This window comes from Podarcis melisellensis (genome assembly GCF_964234715.1).
Source record: "Podarcis melisellensis genome assembly, chromosome: 12".
NCBI classification, from domain to species: domain Eukaryota; kingdom Metazoa; phylum Chordata; class Lepidosauria; order Squamata; family Lacertidae; genus Podarcis; species Podarcis melisellensis.
In genome coordinates, this window is record NC_138544.1 from 46,737,821 (window position 1) to 46,760,160 (window position 22,340).

General features: G+C 44.5%; 1 protein-coding gene across 10 annotated transcripts in view; it reads right to left on the reverse strand.

Annotated features, from left to right (window-relative positions):
- The window catches only part of ZMYND11 (zinc finger MYND-type containing 11), a 102,273-nt gene that overhangs the window by 2,432 nt on the left and 77,501 nt on the right, over positions 1–22,340 (reverse strand). For 5 of the 10 annotated variants that reach the window (XM_081882391.1, XM_081882395.1, XM_081882388.1 and 2 more), the window contains 11 exons: positions 13,742–13,819; positions 11,727–11,819; positions 10,675–10,762; positions 9,883–9,938; positions 9,021–9,098; positions 7,934–8,052; positions 5,978–6,185; positions 3,902–3,970; positions 2,971–3,024; positions 2,442–2,714; positions 566–751 (listed from right to left, as the gene is read on the reverse strand). In XM_081882391.1, the coding sequence (XP_081738517.1) occupies positions 566–751; positions 2,442–2,714; positions 2,971–3,024; positions 3,902–3,970; positions 5,978–6,185; positions 7,934–8,052; positions 9,021–9,098; positions 9,883–9,938; positions 10,675–10,762; positions 11,727–11,819; positions 13,742–13,819 (1,302 nt within the window). The remainder of the gene's footprint in view (positions 1–565; positions 752–2,441; positions 2,715–2,970; positions 3,025–3,901; positions 3,971–5,977; positions 6,186–7,933; positions 8,053–9,020; positions 9,099–9,882; positions 9,939–10,674; positions 10,763–11,726; positions 11,820–13,741; positions 13,820–22,340) is intronic. The other 5 variants (XM_081882393.1, XM_081882392.1, XM_081882389.1 and 2 more) reach the window with 2 other exon arrangements.

Here is a 22,340-nt window from a genome sequence, read left to right on the forward strand (position 1 = left end):
GTATTTATTTTAAACTAATAAAGATACATTTAAAAAAGAAAAAAATGAACTGCTGCAGCTCACCACCTCCCTCCTCCTCACAGAAGAAGGTCTAAGGGCAGAGGGGTTGGGAGGCTTGCTGAGGCCTCAAGGGATTGCCACTGGTGATGTGTGTAGGGGGCACCAGAGGCCTGGGTGGGATTTGCACTCTGTTGCACCTCCAGCGTTCAGGGACACAAAGGAAAAGCGGGGGAGGGTCGCAAAGGGCTGAAAATGCCAGGCTTTGCAACCCTTCCTGTGTGTCATGATAACTGCGCAGAGCGTGACAATGCTTAACAAAGGGAACAATCTCTTTCAACCATGGCACGTGTGCAGGGAGGAAAAGGAAGTGCTGCAAAGCAACTGGGCATCGAGGAAAAAGCGAAAGCAAACAATGACTCCTGCAGAGATGATGGAGAAAAGAAAAGGCCCTTCCACGCCCCCCGTTGGCACTGCGGAAATAAAGCCACAAAACAGGCCACCGTCCACCCTGATGATGACGCTGCCTGCATGCAGTAGTTAGTGATTTGTAGCTAGCTCTGCTTACCCACTGCTTCTTCTTGGTCTGGGAAATCAGTTGCTTGTGCTGGCTGGCTAGCTTCTTAACCTCTTCTAAAAACTCCTCTTTGCACTTCTCCTTCACCTGCTTCGTCTTCCTGTCGCACTCTGTCTGCATGTTTGCAACAGCTTTGTTCACAGCCTGCCTTTTTTCCTCCTCCATATCTGTACGCAGCTGGGGGGGGTGGGCAAAGAAGCAGGTTAGCAGGTGAACGGACATAGCAGTTTTCACCCCCCCCCAAAAAAACACCCAACCTGCAACAGGTAACACTCCACATTGCCAGCTGCTTTCCAACATGGAAATGACCCCACATCACCCCTTCTGATTCACACTGTGCCCACTTTCCTCTAGATGAGCTAGCGCTATTCTTGGCAGTTCTCCTCGGCTGCCGTTTGGAGTCGCAGGCATCAGCCTGGGCGCTGGAGCAAAGCTGCCAAGTGGCTTGTAGAGATCAAGTGTGCTGGATCTGCCTCAACAAAAAAAAACCCTTGAGATTTCGCCAGGCTGTGTGCCCGCACTAGGGCAAAAGGTACAGAGCAGCTGCACCAACTGATCTGCGCAGCCTGAAATTCAGGCAAGTGCCACAGCTGTGTTTTTGGCACGTGTAATGCATCACGGCTGATGCTGCCGCATTGCTCCAGTTTAGAAGATGTATATGTTCTGTCTCAGGCTGCAACACCCATGGCACAATCAGGTGCAGACGCAATCTCATTAAAAGCAAAGGAAAACACTCCTCTTTGAAATCTTTGTTGATTGAGAAGCCAGCTATAACATCATGTAATGTCTTGCACAGGGTTTTTTTTAAAGAACGAACTGCTTTGAGGGTTAGAATTAATCAACATCCTCAACAAAGATTGTTCTCTTCCTGACGTCCCTGCTTCTGCTCCTTTTAAATCCCAGGGCACTCCTTCGTGTGGGTGTTTGCTCGACTTTATGGGTTCTAATGCAGCAGAAGTTGGAGAACCCCAGATCTTCCTCTTCCCATTCCCACGGGCCAACTTTGGCAAGTGGGTGGGGAAGACCCACCTGTCAAAGGGATCTGATTTGCCTCTCCCTCGGAAAACGTGCAAGCAAAGAAGGACCAGCAGGACTCGACCATCGGTTCACCAGCTGATGAGAAGTTTCCACCTTGCCGCCTGCAATGGGTCTTGCTTCAGCAGCACAGAACATACTGAAGCAGCCCCCAGCAGGATCAAACCCTGCCCCGCTACTCGTCAGTTGATGCTACCCCAGTGACATCAGCTGGTAGACAGGTGGGTCTGGTTTGGAGGGAAATGGCTTTGTTGGCCAACCTGGAATCCCTGGAAGGCCAAGAGTAGCTTGCAGGCTGGGGTTTCCTCACCCCTGCACTAGTGCAATAACAACAATAATTTATATAGTGATTCTCTTCCACCTTAGCAAGCCTTACAAAAGGCATGCAAGGCAAGGCATTTCTCATTGGTGTGCCACGTTTCTGCCACTTAGCCAATGTGGTGCCCTTCAGATGTTGCTGGACTCCAATTCCAATCACCCTTGATCGCTGGCCATGCTGGTTGGGCTGATGGGAACTGTAGTCCAAAAAACACCTGGAAGGCACCCCGCTGGCCTTAAGTCACATTGGGAGAAACACGTGTGGCTGAAGCAACATATAAACCAGCTCACACTCTACACACCAATGTCCCCCTACAGGCAGTGGTCCTGTACTGCTCCCACAGGGCTTTGCTTTTAGAAGAGTTTACCTGGGAAGGGATCGACTAGGGGTTATCACCCCTGTGTGGAACAGTAAGTACACTCTGAAGGAAGGGGGAAACTAATACAGGTTGGGGTGTGACATTTGAGGATGGTATACAATTAGAATTAATGCCTTCCCTGTGGTCAGAATTACCTTCTCAAGAGCTTCTCGCACCACCCTCTCCGTCTCCCTCTTATGATCAGCTTTGAACCTTTCTTTGAAGTCGCTGAAGATTTTGGTGTATTTGTCATGGCACATGTTTTGACATACTCCGTCGTTATTGGTCTGGGTGCTCCGATGCAGCATTTTTGGAGAAGAGGCACTTAACTTCTTTGTCTGGGTTGACACGGAAACTTTTTCGATGGGTTGAGGCATTGTGGGGATTTCCTGGCTCGAACTAACGGCTTCCGTTTCAGGCTCCGGCTCCTGAGGGAAACCAACAAAACGACTCCTCTTAATCACCAGTGGAGATGAATGTAATCATCTGGGTTTCAGGTATACAGAGTGGGAAGACATTGAAGCAATGTGCAAATCAGGTCCAAACACACCTGAAGGCAAAAGGAGCAATGCTATATAGTATTACAGCACTACAACAATAACACAGGTGACCATGCCAGTGCTGCAAAACTACCTAATAAGGAGGGGGAGAAAACACATCTAGCATAGAAATGAATTAACTTGCCAGCTTCTCCTTGAAATCTTTCAGTCCCAGCTGATCATTACAAGAATTCTGCAACTAAGAAACAGAGACTTTGGTTTTCCCCCCTCTTCCCTTCTCAGTGCTTTTTCCTTTTGTGTTGTGTCTTTTAGATTGTAAGCCTGAGGGCAGGGACTGTATGATTCGTAAACCCCTTAGTAACCCCCTCTGAGCCTTGTTTGGATGAAGAATGAGGTGAAAATGGATGAATGAGTATTACTACACACACAGAATAAGGGCTGTAGGTTTACAGAACCAGAGAGTAGGTGTCTCTTGACTCTGGCTGTACAGTAGTCAGGGTTGGGGCAGATGTAACACTGGCCATGAGACAGGAGGCAGGCTGCAGGTTAGTGTACACACTTTCCCTCCCTTCCCAAACTCTCCTTAAGGCGGGAGCCCCGGTTATGTACAATGAAAGTTGGCACAGATGCAATGCTAAACCATGGTTAAGGCAAACAAGGGAAGCAAGGAGGAATTTGCACGGAAGAAGGCAAGAGAGAGTGCTCTCCATCTCCTAACCGCGGTTAAGAGATTGGCAGTGTTACATCTGCCCCAGGCCGCGGGACTTGACGTTGTGGAATTTTGAGCTTTCCAGTCACTTAAGTGACAGAACAAGCGGGTGTCACTTTTAGCAATCAATCCTTAATGAAATGAGAGCACAATTTATTTCCATAGAACTGTATTTAAAAGATCCAGATTGGAGAACTGGGTCCAAATAGGTAAGACAGCTTCAAGCAGTAATTTGGAACAGTAATGCACTCTTTTAAGAAATGGCAATCACTCTTCTGACATTCACACAGTCAATAGTAATGGAGTATAAACTGAATTTGTGAATGATAAGAAAGGAAGGATGCCTCTCGGAATTTTTTTTCCTGCCTTATGCATAGGTGCATGTACCAAATTTGCTGTTTCTTACTTCCTTTTTGGGTTCCACGCTTTGATTACGTCTTCCTTTCTTTGCCCTTGGTTCCTGAGTAACCTTTAGCTGGAGATATTGTTGAGAAAACAATATAGTATTAATTCAAATGCCATAAAACACTAATTCAGAATTGCTGATTGGTAATGAGTATTTTACTTTTATTTCTCTGCAAAAAATTGACTAAATATATATAAAAACACAACCTACAAAATAAACGGTTCATCAATACCAATTAATTAATTTCTATATGCTGAACTACGTAAAGCAAACTAAAAGAATACCAAGCCTTTGAAAAAGCCCCCAAGAAGGATACAGTGCTAACCAAGCAAGCGTGTTTGAACGGCAAGGGTGTAACTAGATCTCAGTGTGACATTGCCTCAGTTATTAAGCTATCATATGGCCACAAACTTTAAGAGCAGGGTTTCCCAAACTTGGGTCTCCAGCTGTTTTTGGACTACAACTCCCATCATCCATACCTAGCAGGACCAGTGGTCAGGGATGATGGGAACTGTAGTCCAAAAACAGCTGGAGACCCAAGTTTGGGAAGCTTTTTCTTAGAGCATCTGGGAAAGCCCATCTTCAAGGCAACTTGGAGCTTCCTTCCAAGAGCACAGATTGGAGGCACACTGAAATTTGGTTACATAATAAAAGTAGGATAAATGAGGGAGAGATCTAGAGCAGAGTAGGTATTAACGTCACATTATGAACAGCCAACTTTCATCCATGCTAGGCCACAAAGCGTACAAAACCTGAAGCCAAATCAAACCACCTAAAATCTCAAACTTCATCTGAATCCAACAAGAAACAGACTACTAAATGAATTGTAAATCAGTAAGAATATGGCATATTTGCGGCAGCGGTGGGGGGCATAAAATATGTTTTGTGACGTTGCTTTCACTGACAATCATTTAACTTTTAAACAAGTGCACGATCCATTGCCCCAGAACCTCTATTAAGAGGCTGGAATCCACAAACTAACAGCCGTGCCAACATTCAGAGATTACTGATCAAAACTGCAATACAGATTAGGAATATGTGCAGCCATTCACCTTTGTTTTGCATGAACTGCCCTACAGATAACAAACAACTCACGCTTATATCCCCCTCTGGGTAACATGTCCTTGCAGAGGAATTAAAAATCCAACCCTGCTGTTGACACAGAGGCAGCTGCTGTTAGTGCCACGACTGCAGCAGCATTAAATTGCACGGGCACAACAAATGAAACGGTTGCAGCTGTCCAATAGGTAGAAGGATCACATTTAAGTTTCCCAAGTTCATGATTGAGCAGGGGAGGGGGGCGGAATCAGCATTGCACAAACAGGCTCATAGATACAAAACAAAGGGGAACATAATTCCGTTAATATAGCCATCAATGCATGTTTTACACATCATTAGCAGGACATGTTCACAGGACTGACATGCAACCAAATAACCTTGTATATCATGCAAAAACAGGAAACCAGATCATATCAGCTTTCAGCTCATCTGGCACAGTATTGTCTACACAGACCTGCGGTGGCTCTTCAGGGTTTCAGACAAGAGACATTTCCAGGCCTTAGGTGGCGCAATGGGTTAGTGCATCTGGCTGTTAACCAGAAGGTTGGCGGTTCAAGCCTATCCAGGAACGGCTGTAGACAGGATTTCTGCATTGCAAGGGGTTGGACTAAGATGACACTCAGAATTGTAGAGTGTCTAATGGGAAATGCCAGGGAGTAAACCTGGAACCTACTAATTGCAGAGCAAATGTTCTACCACTGAACGACAGCCAGCTTGCTTCTGGTTTCTAGTCTGCAGCGGAAACCTGAAAGCCTGTGGATGCCTATCTTTTCATTCCTTGCTCAAAAACATTCTCGGAGAACCAGGATGTCAGGAACAAACTTTATAGATTATCATTCTTAGTATGACGTATGGAGTGTTTCCGAGGAATAACAGCTGGCACAGAATTTGTCTTACTTACTCAAAACAGGAACACGCTTGGTGAGAAAGCAGACTCAGAAGAACAGCCTAACTTTGTGCATGAATCCATGGCAAGTCAGCCTTTACCTGCAAGGCTGATTTCCCAGGACAACTCACCTGCTCATTGCTGGTGGAAGAGATGCTGGATTCGGCCTCCTCCTCCCCTTTATCCTCGTTCTTTGATTTCCAGAACCTGCCGTCTCGAAGGAAGCGCTGGTGTAGTTCCAGCTCATCACACGCTTTTTTCCAGCCCATGCTACGTTTTACATGGAGCCGATGTATATTAACTGTGATCTCTTGAATATTTTCTGAAGGGATCCAGGCCCTGGACAACGTAAATTAAAAGACATTCTTAAGAAAGCTCAGCAGCATGTTTTATTTATGCACATCTCTTGAAACTGGCTAGGGCACCGTTTCTAAAGTAGTATTTTTTTTCATACTGAAAGTCTATACATGAATTATCATAAGGGAAGATACCTTACAGTCTTTTGTTACAGGACACCCTACCTGCCTGCGGACTGTCTTGGCAGAGTAATGCATGCTCTAGTTATCTCCCGCTTGGACTACTGCAATGCACTCTACGTGGGGCTACCTTTGAAGGTGACGCAGAAACTGCAATTAATCCAGAATGCAGCAGCTAGACTGGTGACTGGGAGTTGCCACCGGGACCACATAACACCAGTCCTTCATTGGCTCCTAGTACGTTTCCAAACACAATTCAAAGTGTTGGTGCTAACCTTTAAAGCCCTAAAGGGCCTCGGTCCTGTATACCAGAAGGAGCGTCTACACCCCATCGTTCAGCCCGGACACTGAGATCCAGCGCGGAGGGCCTTCTGGTGGTTCCCTCATTGCGAGAAGTGAGGTTACAGGGAACCAGACAGAGGGCCTTCTCGGTAGTGGCACCCACCCTGTGGAACACCCTCCCTTCAGATGTGAAGGAAATAAGCAGCTATCCTATCTTTAAAAGACATCTGAAGGCAGCCCTGTTCACGGAAGTTTTTAATATTTAATGCTGTACTGTTTTAAACACTTGATTGGGAGCTGCCCAGAGTGGCTGGGGAAACTCAGCCAGATGGGCGTAGTATAAATAATAAATTATTATTATTATTATTATTATTATTATTATTATTATTATTGGCCTCATATGATGGGCCGGTTCAGATGCCAGTCTAAAAAACCCCCCATGGATCAGAAATGCACTATGTACCTGTGTGTTCCCCCCTCTCTTTAATTACTCAATTGAATACAAGATTTCAAGCTACAGTTTGCTGTGATTTGTCAAGCCACTGTTTACTGTGATGTTCAAGGCAGGAAACTATGGCTTGAAGCTGACAGCAAATCTGCTTTGTAGGGAGTACTCAGATCACAGAGTTTCCCAGCTCGGGCATCACAGCAAGCTGAAGTTTAGCAAACCAAGAAATATTGAATTCAACTGGGTAAGCAAGCAGCACACAGGCACATGGAAATTCCTCGGCTAACAAATAATGCTGACATTTAAATCGGGCCATAGATTTTCCACCTGAAGCTTCCCCCATCCCTTTTTTAAAAAATAGCTAGCATAAAAGAAAAGTGTTACCAAACGTGTTTCCCCTCTAGCAATGGTTCTATATTACCCTTCTTTCTCACTTTGTTTCTTACAATAAAATGGGTGTGTTTTGCAATGGGGGGACGACCTATTGCTGTAATATGGATTTTTTTAAAGAAAACAACAGCAGCTCCTTACATAAGGATATTTTTATTTGTATGTGGTTCTGACCTCATCCCATTTTGCACATGTCTAAAATGCCTTACAACTGTAAGTACCAATCTTTTATTCAGATTGCTATATGAAGAAATGAGTCAGGCAGACTTTGTCTCATTCTTTTATCTAAAATATGTTAGAGAGCATCCCTGCAGCAATTCTAAAAGTGAAATTTCTTGTGAGTCACTGGACAGTCCCTCTTATCTTTTCTAAAATCAAGTGAGTTAGGGAAAATAAAGCATGGTCTATGTGGCTTGTAATTATAATTTTTTTCAGCTGGGCCTTAAGAAACAAAGAGGTAGGCTCATCAGAAGCTGCAGATGTGAACATACCTTTGGTGGTGGTGACCAAAAAAGCGAACGTCCACCTGATTGTCCTCTTTCTGCATGACTTTGGCAGGCCAGAATCCAAAACCTTTCATTTTAGCCCAAACCAGCTCATGATTGGGTATCTAGAAATTAAAGAAAGATGTAAGTTGTAGAATGATGGCTGGCTATGGGACTTAAAAGTATGACACTCAACTGCAGAATCAAGACGGAACTCATCCATGATAGTGCTGAACTATGTCTTATACACAGAAGACATCAGGAACCATAAGATTTCACCTTTGTGAGCCTAACACCACAATGCCAAACCATTATGCCTTATCCCTTTCACTGCAGGCACAGCAAATCTGAGGTTCCGAGCCTAAATTTAAGTACTCCGTTAGAATTTGTTTGCATCTAAATACCAGGTTATTTGATGCCAACAGAGGCTGACCAACATGTGAAGTTCCAGGCACTTGAACATTTTGTTCTCTTGCACATGGGAAATGCTCCTTAGGAATCTGTGCAGGTTCGCCAGAGTTGCTGGATTAGAATCAAATGTGTAAAACGAGTTTCAAGCCGGTACGTCTGAATGCTTAACTGGTGCTTGTTCCCATCATCTAGTACATAGAGGAGGGAGAAAGGTTGTTTTCTGCTGCTCCAGAGAAGCGGACACGGAGCAATGGATCCAAACTACAAGAAAGAAGATTCCACCTAAACATTAGGAAGAACTTCCTGACAGTAAGAGCTGTTCGACAGTGGAATTTGCTGCCAAGGAGTGTGGTGGAGTCTCCTTCTTTGGAGGTCTTTAAGCAGAGGCTTGACAACCATATGTCAGGAGTGCTCTGATGGTGTTTCCTGCTTGGCAGGGGGTTGGACTCGATGGCCCTTGTGGTCTCTTCCAACTCTATGATTCTATGATTCTACTCAGAGATTTCATTCTGCAATCACAGCTGTTAGCCATTAATAGACCTTTGGGTTTTGTTTTGTGTTGGGTTTTTTAAAAAAAATAAATGTTATCTTAAAAGGTTATCTGAGCTGCTGGCCATCACCATATATTGTGGCAGCAAATCTGAAAAATTAATCATAAGCAAACTGGAAGAGTAAAACTTACACAAGGATAGCAGAACCAATTGTCGGGACGCGCGTTCGATAAATAGAAACAGTTCTTGCAAAGCTGAAGTTCATCCAGCTGAAACGGGAAACAATCTGTAAGCCTCAACAGTATATTCTCTAACATGATTATATTTTTGACTGGGGGTTTGACGTGGTCTCTGCCTTTGCAAAATTATACTAGCTGTACACACTAAGCAAATGTTTGGCCTTAGCACTCTTTTATTTGTGCTGAGTATAAAACCAAAAACTTCTTCAATTTTTTTAAACAAACTATGACATGAATATGAGAATAATTAGTAAACTTTATAACATTTCCTACCCTCTAGAATAATTTGACTATGGAAGCACTAACACAACAGCTGACAATGTTTAACTCTATTTAGATTTCTCTGGTTTTTTTTATTAAAGTGAAAAAGTGGCTTCAATTTTTGAAGCAGGTGTCAAACATCTCTGATCTGGATGAGTGCAAATGCATGAACCACTTCACTTCTAATTCCGTCTCTTTCTATTAACTAATCAGCCACCTCTCACAAACTGAATAAAAAATAAAATCCATTTTTCCTCTTCTGTTTGCATGATTTTAAAAATGCAGCTATGTAAGTCCACAGTTATATGGGAAGCTAGAATAGCCAATACGCTTGCTAAGACAAGGTGTATTTTTAAAGCTGAAAATATTTACAAAACACAAAAGAGCATCTCACTTGGGGCTCTCGATGCTGCATCAACTGTTGCACAAGATTTACTTATTTCCAGGAAAACTTTCAAGTCATATGGAGCCATTTAGCATATGGAAACTAATAGGCAATTATCCTGACACCAAATAGTACTGCCAGCCAACTTACTTGCTGGATATTACTCACCTCATGGCAGGTGTCTTTGTAAAGCATTCTGGCTATATCAGCTTGCTCACTGTCCGCTGCAAATAAAGGCACACAAAACTAAGTATTTGCACACTTTTCATACAACCACCAATCTCTTATTAGTGTGAAGAACCAAATGGATACATTTATAATGGCTATTTACTAATTTCTGTTCTGATTCCTCAGAATAGTGCATTCAAATTCGTAACTAGGGCCAAGCCAAACATTTATCATTTTGATTTTTCATGTCTGCTGCTGTTGCTCTTTTGGCAAGCTAGAAATTCCTACTCAATAAATAGGCAGTCTTTCTTGAGGGGGAAATGCCCTCTGAATGTTTTCTGAAGGTGCTCTGAGGGTAGCAGTTTCCAGAGCGTGTGACTGTGAAGCACAGAAGCAAACCCTAAAGGATATACGTTTGGAAGTACTTGGCAACTTGGCAGCCGAAATAGCTGTACAGTCAAGAAACCCTGCTCCAGTCACATGGGACTTGGGAGAGCTTGCGCAAGATATATAAAGGGGAAGCCAACTGATCTCTAGCCGAGTTGGCCTGTGGGACCTCCTCCCACAAGCTGGGGTCATTTTGGATTATCTCAGGACTAGTTAGCTATCTTGAGGATGAGGAGCATAGTCTCCTTTGAACCTACTTGGGAGATTCCAGAGTCCCAATGGAAAGCAATTGATGCTTTCGAAGGAACAGAAATGAAATTGAAATTGCAGGAAATATTTCGGCTCAACCCTATGAGGTGTACGGCTTATGTAAGATCCTATCGCACTGGTTCGTTTTGACCTTACCTCCGTAAAAAATCACTGTGTTGTGTAGAAGCAACTGAGCGTCTGCTTTGAACTCCTCGTAGCTCCTGTACTTTCCTTCGTTTACTTTCTAAATAGATTGAAACAGTCATAAAAGCATGCATTTGAGATGGCAACCAATCACATCCAGGCAAACATGGGCCAATGGCCTCTATATTACACATTTCGTTAAAAAAAAAAAAAAGCGGAACTGTACACAACCCAAAGAACAGATTTTGTACACTTAAGGTCCCAGCTTCAATCCTTATCATTTTTGATTGACAGGCACCCCGTGACATATTTGGAACTGGCCCTTATGTGTGGCACAATGCTTAGCTGACTATTCAACCACTTGTGTCATTGAGCTTATCAAGGCACAGGGCGGGGAAGCAGCAGCAAGTTTGGCGAGGCACAAATATGCAAGCTAATCTGGTCCTTTCATCAGTATATATGCACCACACTGACCTTGCCATCACCTCACCCGGCCTCTCCTGGTAAACCACAGCGATGCCACCGGAAAACGCTGCCGCCCAGCCCCACAGACTGCTATTGGCTTAATAAACATGTAATAATCCATCTAGTCAGGATTTATTGGCACGTGATTAATCTAGAATAAGCGGTTTGAGGGCTGCCAACATTAACATGCACCCCCACCCACCCACCCCCAAATCTATCCCTATTCCACTGCCGTTCATCATCTTTTGAAAAGACACAAACAAAAAAGAACAACTCCAATTACTATAAGGGAAAACCGGGGGCAGCTCTACTAGGAAACTAACAAACCTTAAGCTTCAGGACCCAAGAAGCAACTTTTAATCCACACTGCTTAAATTTTTGGGGTCTAGCAGACCCAATTTGAGTCACACGACTCAAATCGATTGATTTTCTGCTGTGTGTATTTCAACCATCCCAAAGTTTGAGAGTCCGCCGTGGTGATCTGCCGTGGAACAACTCCACCGAAGAAGACGACAGCCGTTACCAGACCTCATTGATGGTTGTGAACAGTTTAAGCTTCAGGGCCCCCCAGAATGTAGGTCCACCACTGGAGAACATACCTCTTGTATAGTGGGAACATCAACGGCTGTGTGCACCAGCCTACGGTACATTGGGTGTTTGTTGTCCTTGCCTTTCTTGTTTAGATCAATAGCCTAAAAAAGCATCACAGTACATCAGTTCAGTAGCTAGTTAGTGCTGTAACAGAAAAGTACTGACATAATTCACATGTATTCAGGTGGAGGCCCCAAAGCATGTCTGTCTGACTAGTGTAGATGCGCATCGACAATGTTAAGTTTTCTGAACTTGCTAATTCAAAAATTCCTGAGGTCACCTTGCAAAAAAGCAATTCTTGTTAAAACAGCCATGCTATAATTATGGGGCAAAACCCACAGCATTTTTCTCTCCATCTGGAATTTTTAAACAGTGATTCCTTTCCAAAACAAATTTATTAAACTTCAAACAAATTGGGGTGGTGATTTCCAAGTAAATTCTGCTAATTTGAATTTGCATGCAAAAAAAAAAAGAAGTTTATTGATTATTTATTGCATTTATATCCCACCCCCCCCATGGCATACATAGTTCTCCCCCTCTTCATTTAACAACCCTGCGAAGGAGGCTGGGCTGAGGAGCAGTGACTGGCCCAAGGTCACCCAGTGAGCTTCATGGCTGTGCAGGGATTTGCACCCTGGTCTCCTAACATTTCAAGTTGGAAACTGAGCCCACATTTGATTTCCAAAGCAAAACGCGCAAATACGCAAAAGTCAAAACCACACTTTCTGTCAAATTTTATGTCAGGTCAGCAGGTGTGCCAACTCTAGAGGGGTGAGGTGTCTTCGGGCCCCTCAATGTTGAGCGGGTCCGGCGCACGTGTGTGATGCCACACACAATGCGCGCTGCATGCCGCAGCTTCAGTGGCTGGCTCCTCCAGAGTGCTCGGCCTCCTCTGGACAACATGCAATCCACGTGACATCACATGCCTGTGATGCACACCGGGCTCCCTCAATCTTGGGGACAACCTGGCACCTTTGCAGGTCAGCAAGAACAGGGCCCTACAGGAAGTGAAAGGACACCCAAATCATGCTCCCAGAAGAGCGTGGCCGCTGCAGCCAAGCTCCATGTGGCTTCTCAGATGACCTGGTGGGAAACCAGAACAGGAGTGGAACTGTCCAGTGACAATATGCTTGTGAAACCTTGGGAGCATGTTCTGCTATGGTATATAGGGCATTAGCAGCAGGCCCTGGCTAGAAGAGGAAATGGAGAGGAACAACGGAGGAAGCTGGCATGGAGAATGCTATTGAGGAGAGAAGCAGACAAACCAGTGGAAGAGATTACAGGGGAGAGGGACTGTGCTGCTGCAGTGCTGCCTAAAGAGGAAGGAAGGACAGAGAGGAGGAGGGAAAGGAAGGAGGTGAATGAGTGAGCCAGGGAGGAGGGAATGCAATAGGATACAGGAAAGCTGCACCTATTGCAGACAGGGGTCCTGTAATGCCTGGGAGTGCTCCAGCTCTCCGAGTAAGAGAGCAAGTTATCTCTGAAAGGAAGAGATCATCTGGGAGTCTGAGGGCCTGATGCACCTTCACAAGTCTATCTCATGGATTGAAGTCATGGCCATTTGTTACACAGACACGTGTTATCCAGTGTCACCCAGCTGTTAACAAGAAAATGCTGTTGTCTGCCAAGAGGTGCTCAAGCTTATCTGGGCCACGGCATTCTCCCAAATACAATATAATTGATGGAACAAGTCCATCCAGAAGCTAGCCCACACGGAGTTGTCTGATTGCAATCTGAAGATTTCCCCTGCATATCTGCAGCTGAATTCAAGCATGAGGTCACGGCCCTGTTGAAACCTGTTTTTCGTGCAATCCTTTTGCCCGCCATCCTCTAGCAGAGGGGGGAGATCAAAAGCAGCTGGAGAGGTGAGGGAGAAGGGTGTAGAGTGGGGGGAAGAAGAGAGAAGCCACCACTGCCTTCTGCTTCAGAAATGAATTGAAAGGTACAGGGAGAAACACTAGAATCTGGGGCTTAGCCATCAAGACCAATTGCACCTTAAAGAGCATCATGTTTCAACACTCACTCGTTCCTTCATCCGGGAGACGATGAAGCGCAAATAGGTGCTCATCTCTTGCTTGCTTGTGTTCTTCTTCTTAATGCTCTGGTAACAAACGAACAAAAGGGAAAAGAAGCAGTCTTATTAAAGAATTCAGACTTTTAGCAAGTCTCTTAAAATCTTACAAGGCAAAACACGTTTAAAGATCCAATGGCAAAACACCGAGCGGCAGGTTAGCTCAAGCAAGCTAGATTAATCTTCACTTGCAGATTGTGATTAGGCAAGAATCTGCATGGAGTGATGCTTTTTTAGAAGGCACTGCACATTCTGTCTGTCCCTCCTCTAATTTCTTAAAACCAGAAAGCGAAGAAAGAAGCTCTAAGAGGGTTGTCGTCATTTTTTTTATTGTGAGGAATCTAATGGCCGCTGTGAAATGATGCAATAACCATCCTAGGCCTAAGCACACTTAACTTGCCCCAAAGTTCGCTGGGTCGATGTATTTGCTGAAACCTACAGGATTTATGTCTATGTTAACTTGCTTAGGACTGGCGTTTTACTGTGCAAACGGCTTAATACAATTACTTTAATTGCCCTTATAAGCATCCCTCCCTGTGAGGTTAAACTGCTAATTCTAGTTTTACAGTTAAGGAAGAGAAACTAGGATAATGTCTCTCTCGATTTCATCTTTATAGAGTCTAAGACTGAACTGATATTTAAACCAAGGTCTCTCGCGTTCTGCTCCAGCACTCTACGTGCTATGCTACGCTGGTGAGAGACCCCAATGGCATCTAGATACCTGATTAGGGCAATCTGGGGAGGGAGTGGGATGACCCTGGGTAACATGCAAAGGAGTATGTTTGCCTTGACATGGCATTAGCCTTGACTGAAAACTACAGACTAGAGAGGAAGGCATCTCAACAGGGAACAGTAAGTCCACATCAACACAAAAGGAGGCTGGGAAGAAAGAGAGAGAAAGAGAAAAGAGGACATCTAATAGAGTCTCAAGATCAACCAGTAGGTCAACCATGGTACTGTAATGAGCCACCAAGTGGGAAGTGGGAGAACAGCCTTTTATATATTTTGTTGAGGGATCAGAAACGTCTTAAGGGTCAACTTGACCCTGGTTCTCTACTTGAACTAATAGCTTCAAGTTGCAAGAAAGGAGATTGCAACTGAACATCAACTTTCTGACAGCAAGAGCAGTTCAACAGTGGAACAGACTCTCTCCTGGATGTTGTGGGCTCTCCTTCCTTGGAGGTTTTCAAGCAGAGATGGGGGTTGGACTAGATGATCCAAAGGAATCCCTTCCAACTCTATGATTCTATTCCTGTCAATTGGGGGAGCAAAAAGCTGCTGGATGAAAAACACTTTTTTTTGTTTGTTTAAGTCATGGGGGCTACAAGTCATAACCTCTGTGGATATGAACCCAAGCTCCATGCGTCTGGTAGAGAAAAATGCTGAGTTTATGTTTGAGGAGTGGCTCAAAAGCTTATGCCATTTTAAAGGTGAGACTAGGAAACCATGCATGCACAGGGATCCTGGTTGTGTCATATATGTCAACTGTCCAGTTTAGCGGGGGGAAATGTCACCACTTTGAAAAACTTACAGTAGCCTTTTTGGTTCCCCCCCCCTTCCCTCTCTCGTGGTTCATCTGCCATGGAACCTAATCTAGATTGCGAAACTGAAAAGTCGCTCCTTCCTTTTACAGAAGATCAGAGCTTCACAACCGCTCTTGTAAAATAATATCAAACCAGAGGATTGTGCCAGAAGAGTGCTCTGAAACCCAAACAGCTTTATTCTAAATTCTTAGTGCAACTTTCTTAACCACCATTTCCTATGTCAGTTTCCAATGAATGCAAGCTGTTTGGTATATTGGCTGCATTCCTTAAAATCATTATTCCTGAAAAGTTCCACTGAAGCCAACATGGCTATCCAGATTCAATGTGCTGCTATACTTGGCAACTGAGTAATTTTGGTCTTATTGCCTAAGTGAAACTTGCAATGCACAACACAAGGTCACCAGTTTAGTACCTGTCTCAAACATTTAAAGCACAATTTGCTAACTATTCAACTTTTCCATCATAGAGTGAGTTCTGGGCTAGCTGTTATGCAGGAGGAAATAAAAATGTTGGATTGTTTATAATGTATTTTATACATGAGGGGGGAAACCACCCAAAAAGTGACAACACACCTCGCACACACACAAAAAATGGTTACTCCTTCAAATTATTTCTGTGTTTCCTTTTTGTAGGCGTGCACTTTAAAAAAAAATAAAATCCTGCAAACAAATGTGTTTATTGCTTTCAGCACTGTAATAAATAGAAAAATTGAAATAATACATTGGAAAGCCTTTTGAAAGTTTTATTTAGGGGTGAGGTGCTGATATACTCCTGCAGAAAAGCAACCTTTATTTAATTTTTAAACACCTTTATTTAATTTTTAAACACCTGAGGGCACAAATATGTATATATATAACATATATATCAGGGAAAATTCTGTAAGCATCCCTACATAAACCACAGAAAAATCTTGGTATTTTCTTTCAAACTGCATTAAGGGGCGCAAAAAAAATTGAGGTACTTTTACGGGGTGACAAGCAATACTCTTTTGAGTCTCCCTGTTCCTGTTCTCTAAGCAAAAATAGTCAGTATAGCTGAAAATAAGTATGTTAGTTCAGGTTATCCCATTGGCATGAAGAATAGCATGGTTTATCAAACTAAAAATTGATCCTGCAATAGTACCTCTTGATCTGTTCAAATATTACGGAGCAGTGCTAGGGAAAGGAATCACGGGGCATTTATGTTTCCCGTCCCTATCTCTGAATGTTCAAATTCATTCTCAAACCCTACAGCGAAAAAGTGACCAAGGAAGACAGCCAAATTTGGATTTAAGAGCCAGTTAGGAGGAGGCAGACCACTTCTTGAGAAATATCTACACAGCTAGCATGCTTGGAAAAACAAAACTGTTTTAGAGTAGGGTTCGTTTACTATAAAGCCACTGGCATGCTGCCCCTGGCATAAACAGAATTGCCTGTGAATGTTCTGGCACGGTCTCCTGTGGGCTAATGCACCAGTGACCCTATACAGTATGCTTAATCTGCACATGTGCTGTATATATTTTTCAAAGACCAAAGCCAACAATATTTTTCAGACATACATTGAATTATTCAAAGTCTGTCAAATGAATTCTTCAGCTCTACTATCTAAAAAAGGCTGTAACACGAATAAACACTTCTCACGGCCCTTAATGATTCAACAATCTGGCTTAAATGTGTCTAGGAAGGGACTCGTCTAGAAATATGGGAGGGGAAGCCCAAATGCCAAACTGTTTTTAAGATTAGCCAGCAGCAATCTGCACACCAGGTTCAACAGTCCCAATGTTTTTATAGAGGACAATATTCAGACAGGTCTTGCTATCAGTTTTAGCTTCTGCTGCCATGCCAGCACAGGAAAGCCCTGTCCATACCGCCAATTAAATATTTTCAGTACTGACTTTTGGCAATTCCACATTCATGGTGAATGAGAGACAATGTCTGTGTGCTGGAGCATGTTGTAATTGATTCAGCGTCAAGCATTCCAGAAACTGCTCCACATATTGGCCCAGTTCACACATGACACTAAGCCAAATCATGGCTTAGCGTGAACAAGGAAATGGACAGGTTCTGAAAAAGAATATGGCAGCTGCTTTGCTCCTTTCTCCAGTCCATAAACAAATATTGGCTTCAGCTCATGGTCTGTCTGGAGCAAGATAATCTACAAGATGTTAACACTAAAGCAGTGTTTCCCAACCTTTTTTGGGCAAAGGCACACTTGTTTCATGAAAAAAATCTCGAGGCACACCACCATTAGAAAATGTTTAAAAAATTAACTCTGTGCCTATATTGACTATATATAAAGTAACTCTCTTTAATAGGAATCAAATAAACACAAAGAAAGTATTTTATAATTACTTTATTATGAAATAGTAAGTAAACAGAAATATGAAAAATTATAAAATACTTTATTCAGTGTGCTTTTTGTCCCTCTCCTCGAAATGCTCCAACTCAATGTTCCTCCGCGGGCTGGCCATTGGAGAGCCGTGTCGCCCACACCACAGCCCAATACAATATGAACCCTCCCCTCGCAAGCGGCAACCCCTCCACACTCCCCACCTTAAGCCTCCACACGCGCCCTGCCCAAAGAGATGCCCGCCCGCGCGCGAGGGGATCCTTTACCTCAGCATCCCGCCAAAAAACAAAAAAGGGCGGGAGACTGCGGTCCCTCAGAGGCTGGGCGTTAGGAAGAAGCAGCCGCCTTCATCCAAGCAGGAGCAGCAGCAGCTGTAGCTGTAGTAGCGCCAAGCTGTGCCGGGGACTCCGTGCCCATGAGGGGAGGGAGGGGAGAGAGAGGAGAGGCAGCAGGTCGCCCTCTTAAGTCACGCACGCGCAGGCACCACCACGCATCCCTCTCGCCCTCTCGCAGAGCCCCTGCTCAGCACCTCCCGCCTCGGGGACGCCCGTCATGAGCCACTGAGAGGCCGCCAAGCCTCCAGGCTGCTCCCATTCAGCCTTAGGCGCGTGCCCGCCTCGGGAAAAGCGGTGCTGGGAGGCGGGGAGAGAGAGAGAGAGAGGACGCCGCTGGCCGCGTCCCACCCTCAGTCAGTCGGCTCGGAGCTACTGAGGAGAGGGAAGTGGGGACGACGGCGCGTCTGTTCCGCTCGGGGCCAGCGCGCCCCCGCCCCCCTCTCCAGAATCCCCAACTAAATACGATGCGCTAAGGGAGGGGGGGAGAACCCACCCACAAAGAGGACGCCTTTCTGCAGGGCGCCTAAGGCCTCTCGCCGCCCGACTCGCCCGCCTCCCTCCCACGGCACACCAGGCAACGTCTCGCGGCACACTAGTGTGCCGCGGAACACCGGTTGGGAAACACTGCACTAAAGGAACCATGATTCAGTTTACAGTAGCACAGCAGCAGAAGAACAGAGTGCCTGTGATCTCCTCTCCAGGAACCTGTTTATTTTGTCAAGGAATACCATACTGTAATGAATTTTTTTAAAAAATAATAATAATGATAATCTGTTAGTAGCCTTTATGAACCTATTATCTTCAGACTTTCACTCAAGCACTACATTTAAAAAAAAAATGGATAAGTTTTAAAATATGAACTCAAGAATGGCAGTTGCTTGATGTGCTTCTAGGCATGTCTGGACTTTTACAATTCCTGAATGGGAGAATGCCTGGGTAGCTCATGCATGCTGTTAACAAACACAAACATTACCCTGAAAAAACTTGTTGAATCTCAATTCACAAAGGGACTGAAAAATAAAACTGTTTTCAAAGCACATATGCTCTTTACTGTCCCTGTAGAATGTGGTAATCTTATTTGGCTTTTGACTATAATATATATATATAAAACTGCAAGCATAGAGGAAGAGAGGCAAGTAGTTTACATCTATTAAAAGGACAACACAGCCTGGGTCATATTAATATCAACTGAGGGTTTGGGATTTAAAGATACCATCTGAGGGAAAGCACAGGTGGGGGAGAACTAAGCTCCCTTAAATATGCCTTGAATTGCCCCCCCTTCCTGTTTTCCAAGGAGTAACTGGCGACCCAGTTATGATGCAAAGGTCTGCTCTACTGCCATCATCACTTTGAACAGTCTTTTTCACCAAGGAAGTTGGGGGACGAGGTGCAACAGAAGGAGCCAAGCCAACTGATACTACCCACTGCCTAATTCCTGGTGCCCAAGCGAACCACCTGTTTCTTAGCTCAAGAATGAAGTCTTGAATTACAGCATGGGTGTGTACTTTGGATCCAGCAGGGGGTCCATGTTGGCCCACACAGCTATTTTTCCCAAACCATGCCAACCTGCCCAACAGGTGATGTCACTGTGACGTTAACATATGAGAGTGCTGGATGTGAAATAGTTAAACAGGTTACCCAATCAGAGCCCAGGGGGTGGAGTCAGAGGGACTATAAAACCAGCTCTGGGAGGGGCGAAGTTCGTTGGGTGGTTGGTTGGAGTGGGAGTGAATTGGGATAGAGTCTGTGGGTAGGTTGAGTTAGTGTAGCAAAATAAGCTGAGTCAGGAACAGTTCGGGGCTAGGAAGACTAGTAAATATCTGAGAGGTGGTTTAGTGAGTGAGAGCAGGTAGTGGAAGTTATAGGTCTGGATAGGCACCCCATGACTGTAATTGACCGATACCGTTTATGAAACCACATGCTTGTTAAACTGCAATAAATAAACATAAGTTTATGTTCCAATTTAACCCTGACTGGACTCAGTATTGTACCAGGTAGGGCCTGGGTGGTGGCAGCGAGAAATAAAGTGGTGGCCCAGGAATCAATAGATGGTGAAACGTCCGGGGACCCTGTGTGATCGCCACAGTCACTGAGGGATGGGATAGGGGCTAAGTTCTGTTGGGGTGAATCCGCTGGTACACCCCACACCATCACCTCCATGGGCCACCTTTGACAGGTAGGTGGGCGGGACCATGTCAGATGACTAACAGGCAAGTGGCCCTGGTCCTCTGTCAATGTTAACCCATGGGGGTGGGGGTAAAGATCTGGCCTGCTAGGCCAAAAAGGTTCCCTACCCCTGTGCATTAGAGAGAGGCAGGGGTAGAGAGACTTAAACTTTATGAATCTCTAGTTCGACTGCTCATAAGAGTAGAAACTCAGAAGAAACGTTTGTGCAAGATGATGGGGGAAATGCAGAAAGCTGACTTGGTCATTCAGCTGCTGCTATCCCAAGTACAGCCAGCAGCCTCTAGTTCCTGCTAAGGGAGAGCAAGAATGGTGCGAAGCAGACCAAGTGTTGCTTTTTCCAAAACAAGGGCATTCGTGGCCTGACGACACTGCAGTCTGCAGGAGAATATGCACTCACCCGTAAAATTAAGCATACCAAACGAACATGAGAGTATATATATATATAAAAAAATCACCACCCCACTTGTCTGTAATGTGAAACCTACACCTGCAAACTTCAGTGCCAATAAACCAGTGGTGGTGTTCAAATCTTTCTGCATCAGCTGTTCCTCTGCTGAGTAGCGACTGGTATTTGCCACCATTAAGTAAAGCTTTGTAGAATATGCTTGTTGCTTTACTACTGGTGTGTATAGTGGGACACCAACATTAAGAGATGCAGCTGGCCAGTGTTAAGGCAGAGTGCCAAGGGACTAGCAGAACAGGCTGCGTGGAGTTGTTTTGCCAAATGGTACAGTGTCACAATTCTTGTCCTCTCTTGGAGGGACCTATGTGGGGTTTTTCTTTTCTTTAAGGCTGTGTTTGTGGCCTGGTGGCAACGAATTCCAGAGAACAATATACACCCCTAAAATTATACTGAAATTGCCTGAATATATGTAGAAAGAAAAGATGGACGTAATTTAAGGAGCCCATAACACCCAGGAATATGTGCCTAATTTTACAACATGAATCCCCGGCGCTGAACTACAAGCTGCTGTTCCTAAAAGCAGCTTGGCTATAGCAGCAAAGCTGGAAGCAAAAATCTGCCTTGCTGGACAGTGCTGGGGATGGCAGTAAGAATGATCAGCAGCTATAGGGATTAGATGTTTCTTAGGGCAGCCATTTGCAAAAAGGGAATGGGTTACTGCACTGCTATGAATTGTGTAGAATGTGTAGCTTGGTGAAATTCTCCCTTCTAAACAACTATACAGGGGCCCTCTCCTCTTTTGACTCCAGCCACCCTACATTCACTTGAGTAAAAGCAAAGAAGTGGGCAGGTGGGGCAGGAGGCAGCAGAAAAATATGGAAGTGGGCAGTTTTCTTGGGTTAAAGTGAGACCTACTGAAGAGCTATAACCACAGCATGAGCAAGGCAAGGGAAGAAGGAAGCAGGCATGGATGGAAAGCAGCAAATGGGAGGGCAAGGTCAAAGGGTTGGGAGCTCTCTCTGGTAAGGCAGGAAACCAAGAACTAAATGAGGAATCAGGCGGAAGTACCGTATTCTTTGCTCTATAAGACGCACCAGACCACAAGATGCACCTAGTTTTTAGAGGAGGAAAACAAGAAAAAAAATATTCTGAATCTCAGAAGCCAGAACAGCAAGAGGGATCGCTGCGCAGTGAAAGCAGCAATCCCTCTTGCTGTTCTGGCTTCTGTGATAGCTGTGCAGCCTGCATTCGCTCCATAAGACGCACACACATTTCCCCCTACTTTTTAGGAGGGAAAAAGAGAGTCTTATAGAGCAAAAAATACGGTAAATTCATTCCCTGTTCCTGAGGCCAAATGGGACCCATGGCTTACCCTAGCCCTCTATCAATGGACTCCACATTATATTGAACTTCCATTACTTTTGCTACCAGACTCATTATTGCTTATAAACAAGAAGATACTTGCAACAATACAAGTTACAACGATCGTTTATTCACAGCCCCATTGCTTTTCAACACATCTTCCATGTATGAATGTGTATCTATGCACGTATATATAGGAAAATTAAATGGGAAAAGCAGAGGAGAAAAGCCTACCTGCCTCATCAACTGAACTTGGCAAATATGAAACTCTCATTTCCCATCTCTCCCCGCTGCCATCCCAGCCCCCAAACTATGACTTACTGGGCGGGGAGCACCAAAAGCTTAAAGACTCTGGTATTTGTATTTGAGTGATTTAAAGAAAAATACTAAAA